General features: G+C 36.6%; 1 protein-coding gene across 1 annotated transcript in view; it reads left to right on the plus strand.

Annotated features, from left to right (window-relative positions):
* Positions 1 to 11133, plus strand: part of sli (slit guidance ligand) — a 351161-nt gene extending 340028 nt beyond the window's left edge. Inside the window, exons 19-30 of the mRNA XM_018458073.1 lie at positions 46 to 117; positions 212 to 283; positions 666 to 737; positions 814 to 977; positions 1546 to 1765; positions 3513 to 3822; positions 6590 to 6803; positions 6977 to 7438; positions 8642 to 8842; positions 9235 to 9384; positions 9571 to 9710; positions 10183 to 11133. Coding sequence (XP_018313575.1) covers positions 46 to 117; positions 212 to 283; positions 666 to 737; positions 814 to 977; positions 1546 to 1765; positions 3513 to 3822; positions 6590 to 6803; positions 6977 to 7438; positions 8642 to 8842; positions 9235 to 9384; positions 9571 to 9710; positions 10183 to 10269 — 2164 coding nt within the window. The 3' untranslated portion in view covers positions 10270 to 11133. The remainder of the gene's footprint in view (positions 1 to 45; positions 118 to 211; positions 284 to 665; positions 738 to 813; positions 978 to 1545; positions 1766 to 3512; positions 3823 to 6589; positions 6804 to 6976; positions 7439 to 8641; positions 8843 to 9234; positions 9385 to 9570; positions 9711 to 10182) is intronic.
* The last annotated feature ends 237 nt before the right edge of the window (positions 11134 to 11370 follow it).

The following is an 11370-nucleotide window of genomic DNA, read 5'->3' on the forward strand; positions in this document are numbered from 1 at the left end:
CTTTCAAGCGGCTTTCGCCATGTTTAACATCCGCTTCGTTTTCAGGGATCTGAGCAACAACCAGATCGGAATGCTGTCCAACGATACCTTTAAGAATCTCACGAAGCTGTCGCATCTGTAAGTCGAATATTTATTCCATTACTCCGGAAGTTCTCGGGAGATACTCGCGAAATTGTTTATGTAATGTACAACATATGAATCTCTTTTGCAGAATCATCAGTTACAACAAGCTACAATGTGTGCAACGAAATGCTCTCGCGGGATTGAAGAACCTTCGAATAATGTGAGTCTCATATGCAAATATTCGACTAACGTTATCATGACATACCTCTTTTATTAGTGCAAAAACTGCTTTTGTTCTTTGAGTTTATGTACCAATCATACAATTTATACTAGAATGAAGTTGTTTAATAGGCGTAATCATTTATAATAAATCTATAAGTTAAAAAAGATATCGTACATTAAAAATCAAATCAAATTTTACATTAAATGAATCGTATGATGAAATATTAATTGCAAATTAAAATTAAAGTAGAATAATCCCGATTATCAAATTATAAATTCTTAATTTAAGCTAGTTTTATTTTAATTAAACAAAATGACAAATTAAAATCTTTATTCTAATAATATAAAAATATGCACTATAATTTTATTGCCCTTCTCAGTTCACTGCACGGTAACGACATTTCGGTCATCCCAGAGGGAGCGTTTGAGGATCTCAAGTCTATAACACATCTGTGAGTATCACTCCATTCGTAAGCTATATGCACTTGATTTTCGATATCAGCCATTTATCGATCACGATGTTTACAGTGCCCTGGGGTCCAACCCGCTTTACTGCGATTGCAGCATGCGATGGTTGGCCGAGTGGGTGAAGAAGGATTATGTGGAACCTGGCATCGCCAGGTGCATGGAACCTCCTGCAATGAGAGACAAATTGCTTTTGACGACACCGGCTAGTGCCTTTCAATGCAAAAGTAAATATCTCATAAGCGTATATCTCGATTGCGGGCAGAATAGCCAAGAGATTCCATCTGCAAATTTCGCTAAATAAATTGTTATCCGCGAATCGTGCATCAATAATGCTTTGTTGATACAGTAACATAGAATCGTACGATCATTACAATATATCTAATTCTGACTTCAATTCCAACTCTTATACTTAAATCTTCATTAACATTAATATCGCTTAATAGAATATTTATCATTGAAATAAAAAATATAGATTATTACCCCCGATTTTGCTGTAGAACGGGTCATTGAATATCAATTTTTTATTAGATATAAAAAGTATATATTTTTTTTTTCTTTTTTAACGTCGTTTTTAGTACACTTCGTAGCCTCGTATAAGAAGCAACAAAAATAATTCCTCTGGCTGCTTGGCCATTACTGATCCGCAATCGCATACTGGTTGTCGCACGTGACGATGTTTTTGATTTTTCGTAGTATAACGCGACGCAGTCTGTTTAGTTCGTGGTTTTTTGGCCCAACATCACGGTAGGGTACTAAAATTACTCATTAATCGTAGACCTTTCTTCCGCGCAGCCAAGCAGCAGCCAGCCGAAGTCTTGGCCAAGTGCGACCTGTGTTACACCTCGCCATGCGAAAACGGAGGATTTTGCGAGGCGCTTCCGGACCGGCAGTTCCGTTGCAAGTGCACGCCAGGATATCACGGGGACCGGTGTCAGCATAAAATTGACGCGTGCTATGGAAATCCTTGCAGGAACTCCGGAACTTGCAAAGTACTGGAGGAAGGAAGATTCAGGTACTTACTAAGAGCGACAGACCTTGATCAGAGTAGTAGCTCGTCGGGTTGACTTTAGAGTTGCTCGTCCAGTGGAACCCGTAGAACGTTTGCGATAGCATCGTGCTGTATATCTAGACAATATTTGAGATGTAGACAAAATTTCTGTCGAACTTTTGCAATTTTTTTATCTTTCTTTTTTACGTCAGCCTTTTTGCTTGAATTTTCACAAATTTTTTTACGAAATTATATAGCACATTTACGAATGTGCGATCAAACTAATAATTTGAAACAAGCCTACCAATTTTTTAATTGCTTTGATTACTGTCTTAAGAGTAGGAATCGATCAAATAAAGGATAACAGTGACAATATAAAATTTGTAATCTTCCGCGAACCAGGTAGAAAATCAACATAGATTATATGTGGGTCTCATACCTCACGCTATACTTCATCATAAATATAGTATAATTTAGTATGATTTATAACAACGTACTCTCCAGTTGCATGAAACCGGCAACATGCGTGCGGTACTGTTTAGGAAGTTACAGAAATTCATCTTGCTGAGGTATGTCACACCCCACTTGATTCACGGACGGTTAAATATGAAGTTACATATGTAGATTAGATGAAGAAAATAGTAAGTTATTGATTATATGAAGAAAATACGACGTTATATAAAGATTTATTCTTAAAACAGTAATCTTAGATTCACCAAAAGAGAGAATCCTAATATTGCCACCGAGTAGTGTTAAAAATATATAGATTTGCATAATTATATAATTGGAAAGCATTGATTCTCTCTACTATAACGGTATCGTAGATATTATATTAGTAGAACCTGCACGTTACCAAAATTATTTCACGTAAACCAATTAGTTCCTTGAAACATCTTCATTTGAATATCAAAATAGATGTAAATATGCACGATGTAAGATTATATATAGAACATTGCATCTCGAAGCTTGAATTTGATAAGTAAATATCGTTGAATAAAAAATTGTCTTTCTAAATTGCTATGCTATTTTGACAACTCCGACGCGTCGGGCTGCTTAAAGTGACGCCCGAAGTGGTACACGATCGGAGCATTCGTCAAATTCCAGCTCTCAACACGCGTAATAAACGGGACCCTCTGCACGTGAGCCCCGAGGAGTGACGACTGTAGGCTATAAACTGCCGACAGCGCTGTCAATAACCTGCTCATAAGAGAGGCTGTTGCGATTATCGAAAAATCGAAGAACCGAACTTTCGCGTGAAGGGCATATGCATGTCAGATCGATACAAGCACATTGCAAGCCTAAAATTCATATTTATTTCTAACAATATCCTGTACAATATTTATCTTCGTCTCTATTGCTTGTATATTAAAGACAATGATAACAATGCAATTTAAAATTATAGTAATAATTATATACAAGTAAGTTTTAATAACGTAATAATTATTTATTTAATATACAAACGTTAATTATTTCAAAATTAAATTATAAGTTTAGTCTACTCGGAATTAAAGAATAGAATTGCATATATGTAACTTATAATTTTTTTTTCTAAAGATTAGTGTATCACATTCAAATTTTCTAAATTTTTTTTTCTATCATTCCTTGATAGAAGCATTTAATTGTGAAATGCGCGCTATAAACGCATAGAAATCAAGGAAGGAGAGAAACAATGTCGGTGGTTTATCGCCCGCGGTAAGGTACCTTTGGCGGATCTACCGCGATCGCATGTCAGGCTCAATGTCTCGATTGACGTTCAGTCGGTGTGTAACAGTTGCGACTGCGCCCCCGGGTACAAGGGACTTCGATGTGAAAGCAACGTCGACGACTGTGCCAACAACAGGTGCGCTAACAACGCAACCTGCGTCGATCTCGTACAGGCCTATCGATGCGACTGCACCCCAGGATTCATGGGAGAATACTGCGAGGAGAAGATACCCTTCTGCACAAAGGGTCACGACCCCTGCGAGAACGGAGGTCGATGCGTCGACCACAAGACCCACTACAGCTGCGAATGCCCAGTCGGCTTCACCGGCCTCAATTGTTCCACAAACTTGGATGACTGTGTCGATCATATGTGCCAGGTACGTGCGGAACATCTTGAGTTAGTTGCATTAGCTGCCTTCTGCATCAGAGAAACCTGATTAGTGAACGCTTAATGATTTTTTAATATAATTAGCCTTTATAGTTCTTCGCTGGATCTAAGTGTAGGGCCCAATCATATTAAAGATCATATTAAAAAATTGAACGCTCAACTGATTACTCATACAGCGTCACAATTTTCAGAAATATTTTTAAGATATAAATATGTCTAGGAAAAGTCAAAGTTTTTAAAATATTCTTACAATATTTATTCAATATTTCTAAAATATTTTTGCGAAATATTTTAATGCAGTATTTTAAAATGTTTTGCAAATGTTTACTGTTTAATATTTCTGAAATATTTTATTGAAATATTTAAAAAAATGATTCACATAAATATTTCACGCTATGTGGGCAGCTTTCTGTTATTTGGCTGCAAATGTAACATTCTTTAATATAGTCTTACCCTTTCTTGACTAGGTCAAAACGTATAAACCAATCATATTAAAGAATTTTATAACTACAGTTGCAAAACTATTTTCTACTGAACACTGAACAGTCATATTCTATCGATCACGGGAATACGATCGTCGCGGATTTGTTTCTTCCGAGCAAAATCACGCGTTGCGCTAGGTATTATATTCTCGGTTTTCTCGTATAACGAAGCCATTGTACATGCATATAGCATATAGTAGCTATTTACCCCCGGTAATACGCTTTATCGCATTAATGTATCGATTGTTATAGATTCTATGCCTTATTGTGTACAATAAAATGGTTAGCAAAATATATAATTTTATGCACTAATAAATGGTTATAAATTTTTTGCTTTAAAATAATACGCACGACGAAAAAGTCGGCGGAGTTTTATATTAATGGAAATTTTATATTAACCGATATATTTTCCATTAATGTTTAATTGGTGTTATTAAATATTGAGTAATTTTATTTTTCAATAATATTTTTATACATTGTTTTCTCTCTTTGTTGTGATGAAAATATTAATTAAATATCTTCAGACTTTATAATAATAAATTCTGTAAGCACCGATAAAAATTTTTATAATATACTTTTATAAAATTTTATGCACTCTCTCTCTCTCTCTCTCTCTCTTTATAAATAAGCAACATATATAATACTGTTATTGAGTGTAAAATTCATTAAAATAAGTAATTACGTAGTTACTGTAGAAGTCGCGTGCACGGGCGCACCTATCTGTATGAGGTCGATGATATCTGTTTCATTTACGTCATATCATATAGGAATTTATTTTCTCGTATCGCTTGCGGTTGCGACAATCGCAATTAATTTCTGGCTACAGCATTAACAGTTTCCTTTTACATTCGTAGCAGTTGTAATAACAGCAAGTACTTTTCTTTTTGCTTTGGAATATATCCTAATTTTGATTACAAATTTTATAATTCTAAATTTTTTTTTTAATTGCTTATGCATTACATTTATAGACGGATTCAACACGCGGATATATGTCTCTACATTTCATTTCAGGAAGTATTTCTCGGTTGAATCATTTAACGTAGTATCGATTTAATTCAGTACAGTATCAACATGAAAACTCAAACTTAGCGACATAACTTGACTTGCATGAAAGCCAAACTTTTATTTAACTATCGACTCTTAAATAGAACCCCAACTCAGGCAGATATGATCTTCCGAGAGGAAGAAACTTTACAGTCGCGAAGAGCTACGACCCAAAAGCATAAAGTTGGCGTATGAAATTTTACGCGAAGATTCTTCTTCGTGGTATTATATGCCGGCCAAATTTCATTTGAGTGTTTGCGCAGAGTACAGAAAGCTGGTGTGGAGTTTTCGGCTTTGTGGCGCTAGTTCTAAAGCCACGGTAGTATATCACGTTCCAAGCTTTCTAAGCTTCCGTGAATGGCACGGAATTGACCTACAGAGTTGTCTTTCTATGAATTTTCCATCTCCATATATTGGACGCACTCTGTATGCAGTTAAAATAACTTAATACTAACATTTTGCAATACATTTTACATGTAATTTAATTGGAAGACTTATTACGCTATTATTAGTTGTCTTAATTATAATTATGATTAATATATTTAAATCGTTATATTGCATAATAATGTTGAACATCCCGAGTTGCTTCTATTCGCTTGAACAGAATTTTGATAAGATTAGCACGTGTAACTCGCAGGGGGGGATATATTATTGCACATATGTGACTTAAGCTCCAGAATACATGGCCTTTAGTTTGAGACTCTACACCAGGCATGTGAAATTGGCGGACCGCCCGATGATTTGTAACCCTCTGCTAGTAGTTAGTTGCATCCAGTTTGTGCGCGTTCCTATCTTATCCGTAAACTTACTGGCTGACATTAATTAGACGATTACATTAGAAATGCATCGACATCAAGATTATTACTTTAGTTTTACTTTCATAATGTCTTATTTTACATGTAATATATTTTTTAGAAATTTCTTGGATTTTAATTAAAAATCGTAATTAAAATTTTATTACAAGGTGTAATTAAAAACATTTTATAATGTGTCTTTATGACAATATCATAACGCCGATACTTTTTCTTTTCTATTTTCTTATAAATCTTATAATCTTGTAAAAAATATTTCGAAGATTTTTCTTAATGAAGAGAATTTGCTGTTGAAGACGTAACTGTTTGAAGCATTGAAAATAGATGTTAAAGGCCTTTTTATTAGCGCTGTATTTTTCACTCCTGATTTCAAATTTTAATTGACACTTTTGCAAATTGTAATTCGTTTGTTTCGCAGAACGGTGCTACTTGCATTGACGGCATAAACAATTATGAGTGTAAGTGCGCGGCGGAGTATACAGGGAGATACTGCGAGGCTGCACCCTCGACAGCCATGCTGTATCCACAGACAAGTCCGTGTGCCCACCACGACTGTCAGCACGGTGCCTGCTTCCAGCCCGCTCCTGCCTCCGCCGCGGACTATCTTTGCCAGTGCCATCCCGGCTATACCGGTAAGTAAAAAAAAATTGTCTTCTGTTAAATATCTTTAGTAATTATTGAGAGACGTCTCCCCTCTAATCAATTTTATTTCATAGTTTGAGAATTTTTTACTACCTTTTTGTCATGTGTGATGTTCAAGAATTTGCTAATTTAACACGGCGCGACCACTTATCCATCATTTCAGGAAAACGATGCGAGTACCTGACGAGTCTGAGCTTCGTGGACAATAGCTCGCTGGTCGAGCTAGAACCGCTACGCACGAGGCCCGAGGCGAACGTGACCATCATATTCACGACCACGCAGGAAAACGGGGTTCTTCTCTATGATGGACAAAGCGATGGACACATCGCTGTCGAGCTCTTTAATGGGCGGGTCAGGGTTTCGTACGACGTAGGTAATTATCCTACCTCAACGATGTACAGCTACGAGATGGTGGCCGATGGCAAGCCTCACATGGCGGAGCTTCTGGCGATCAAGAAAAATTTTACAATGAGGGTCGACCGGGGTTCCGCCAGGAGCATCATCAACGAGGGTCCGAAAGAGTATCTCAAGCTTGTCACGCCAATGTTCGTCGGTGGCGTAGCGCTAGAAGTTGCTAAAGTCGCATTTACCGACTTTCATCTTAGAAATATTACGAGCTTTCAAGGTAAATTTCTTTTACGACACTGAGAAATATCGCTAAGATTAATTAACATTCTTGTATTATAACTTTAATAAGTGACATTGACAGAGATGTGCCGCCGTTATGAAAAAATAGAATAGTTTTAATAAATTGCGAAGAACCTGTTCTTATACCATGGCATAGAGATAAATCGAATATTCAATTCTTCGTTTCAATTAGTTATTTTAAATAATAATTTTGATGAAAGTAATTATTAAACTTTAAATTATATATTTAGCTAATTATGAAAAATGATTATATAATAATACAATCAACTAGTAATTAAACAGCCTAAACGGTCGAAGCTCGATTTTTAATGCTTAAATAATTCAATCTTGAATCACTGCATGTACTTGCATATATACCATATTTGTAGTCTTTTCGAACTGCGTGCCGAATTTTTTCCGGACTATAAACGCAATTAAACTACTGTAGTAATCTCGCGAATTAAATTAATTTCTTAACAATTTCGATGCTCAACCAGGCATCATATTCTAAAGATGTTAATATGCTGGAAAAACTATAATTAAATTTATTGCGAAAAATATTACTTCGGTCTATATTGTATAATAATGTTATAACGAAACCATTCGGTTAGAAATATTTCAAAGATTTCACGGATGATTTGTGCTCTACACCACTGCTAGTTCCAACACCGATACTCTGCGGTTCCTCTGGGAAACGATAGTTGTCGCAAACTCGGAATATCAGCCACAAATTTGCAACTTGCGGAGACCTCATTTAATATTCGGTTACATTTTTGATGTCCCCCGGCGCAATACTACGATTTACTACGTTTGCATATAGTGTATGAAATAATATGTAGCACGATATGTAACCGAGAGAAACTAGATTTGAAAAGTTTCGCGACAATGCGAAAATTCGTGATCGGACTGCGTCATATAGTATAATTTGTATTTTAGTTATATCTGGACTTCCTGTGTTATAAGATAGGGAAGCTATTTCAACAATGAAAGTATATCGTTGACGTCAATCACTGAAGTTGAGCGTAACGTAACCTCTTATGAGAACTTATGCAGGCGCGAATACGTGCTTGCGTCACTTATGCTCTTACTCAATTGCATTGTAACGTTCGGTACACATTCTCGTGCCACCACTCTTTATATAGGATAGAGCAAAAGTTTCTTCCTCGCCAGATCCATTAAAAGTTTCCTTGCTTTATCTCAGGCTGCATCTCCGAGATGTGGATCAATCATAAGTTGGTAGACTTCAGCAACGCCGCAAAGATGCATCGCGTTACTCCCGGATGTGCTGCTAGCGAGGAGGAAGCCGATGAAGCGAGAGATATTGTTGAAGCTGAGGGAATTAACAATAGTGGTAGTAACGAGGAGATCATACCACAAGAGCACATACCTCGCGAACATTCTGGTATGTTAATATCTGTAATTGCTGTTTATACAATGTTAACTTGAATTATTAAGTTAAGAATAGTATATATTCACACTTAAATTTTTTAAATTGAAAATATTTAAAGCTATTTACGAATAACATTGAGATGGATTTTTAAGAAAATTTTATGTATTTAACAATTAATTACAATTATAATTAACGTATATATATATGTATATATATATGTATATAAATGACTGAACAACATAATGATTCAACATCTTGCATTTATGAAGTATGTTAAATTATTGTATATACAATACAAGAAATCGCACATTAAATTGGATTAAAAAGTTAGAAGAAATTATCCTATTCTAAATTAATTTGAAATCTTTATACATTTTTGATGAAAAAATATGTATTAATTATAGATGTCATCATATCGGTAAGTGGACTGGTGCCTTCACATGCATGTATCGGACATGAATGCAAAAAAGGATCTCAATGCATACCGTCGCCATATGGTAACAGCTATTCTTGTCGATGTCAAACTGGCTGGCAAGGACGATATTGCGAGAAAGGTGATTCTTCCCTCAATATTATTGTATATAGATCACGAATACATATTTATTATAAAATAAGCTTATTGCATTCTCTTTTCAAGACATTCTTTTTATCATTGCAATGTATACATATGTGTATGTGTATTTAATCGATAATAGTTTGCTCATCTACTTTTGATAATAAAATTAATATCAATATCGTAGCACCGACCTGTCGCAAGGAGCATACCAGGGAGTACTACAGCGAGAATGGATGTCGGAGTCGACGACCCGTGAAGCTTGCTAAATGTTGGGGAAGTTGCGGCAATTCTTGCTGTTTACCGCGGAAGACTAAGCGGCGCAAGGTATAAAAAATATTTATATATCGGTTATAAAGATTTGTAAATAATTCGGTTTTCGGTAGAATAATGCGTTGATTCTATTATATAATTTTCAATTGATTAAGAATATTCTCTCGCTCCCCCAACCACATAACGTAAAATTGAAGTAAACTAATATTGCATTAACATTTATATGTTATAAGAACCTCATATTCCTATTTTCCCCGTAGACAGCGTACAGGGATGAAATATTAAAGTCTATATCGCTCTTGTTCCTGTTAATTGATATTAAATTCCATGTTAGTCACGATCGGACAAACCAAGTGAACTATTTCATCTTCCCAAGTGATCGATCGCGCATGAATCGTTCGAAGCAACCGCATCAATTACTGCAATTATATTCATTAAGTTCCGACCGGCGGCGGCGACTCCCCTGTCGTTATGCCGATAACGATCGTATATGTAGTCATTATAAACAATTGTGTATTAATTTCAGGTTCGATTAATTTGCGCGGACGGCATGCGGTACACTAAGGACGTTGACCTGGTGCGTAAGTGCACGTGTACCCGCAAATGTTACTAGCCAGTCGACGCATTGCGGCCCGAGTCTCGTCGGCGCGCATCGAGACGTAAAACGAGACCGAGAAGAAACCCCCGGATCCGAAGCAGCATTCCCGAGCGTACTTTCACGTGTCCTCCAAGATGACGAAAGGAACGACAGCGGGGGCGACGAGGGCAAGCGCTACGACGTGCCTTCGGCATCCCTATGCAAGACGCATATATGAACGAGAAAGTGCGTGAGGAAGTGCAGGCCAAAACTAGATGGACACACACATAGCTGGCTCAGTGTGATATGTATTATTAAAAAGAGAAGAAGAGAGAGAGAGAGAGAGAGAACGAAAGAGAGAAAGAAAGCGAGAGAAAGAAGAAGCAAGAGTATATTGTACGTAATATATAGCTACGGACTATCGATATCGAAGCAGTTAAACGTATACTAGGTATTATTCGTATATATAATGACTCGACATAGGTATATAACGACGAAAACGCGGGCGGAAGGAAGGGTGGGCGCGAGCGCGCGCGAACAATGTGTCCGTATATTTGCGATCGCGGACCGCGCACGCGGGCGCTTGCGTGTTCGTAATGTTACGCACGAGTGCGTACGATTACGCCGTTGATTTAGCGCGGAATGGACCTAACTGGTAATAGGGGATTCGCGGCTGCGTACAAATAGGCTTCCGTAATCTTCTTATAGGATATATACGCGCCGCTTTTTGTTTAATACGTTTCCGCAGTTGTAATCTCTATTGAGGCTTCGATGCAAGCATCTCGATGTAATTTGCTTTTCAAAAATTATTCCGAGAACGTATTAACTGTCCCGTATTACAACGAAGATATTTGGAAAATATTGCATTTAAATTATCTGAGCGGTTTTACTTGAACTACTTGTAATCTTTTAAATTAAATTTATTGTTCTCGAAAGTTGTTTGTATTTATAAAAAGATATTACATAGTGATAAAGATTAGACAATCGTGATTTCTTGAGCAAGGTTTATAAATGGTCGACCGCGAAACTTAGATCCATGTTAGGTCTAACTTTCCCTCAGCGAATTTTTACACTAAACGCGAATCTTCGATCGCATAGCTATTTCTATCCTCTGAGCAACGGTCTTTGAATTTTTGC

This window comes from Mycetomoellerius zeteki, unplaced genomic scaffold (assembly GCF_001594055.1).
Source record: "Mycetomoellerius zeteki isolate Tzet28-1 unplaced genomic scaffold, Tzet1.0 scaffold70, whole genome shotgun sequence".
In the NCBI taxonomy this organism is placed as follows: Eukaryota; Metazoa; Arthropoda; class Insecta; order Hymenoptera; family Formicidae; genus Mycetomoellerius; species Mycetomoellerius zeteki.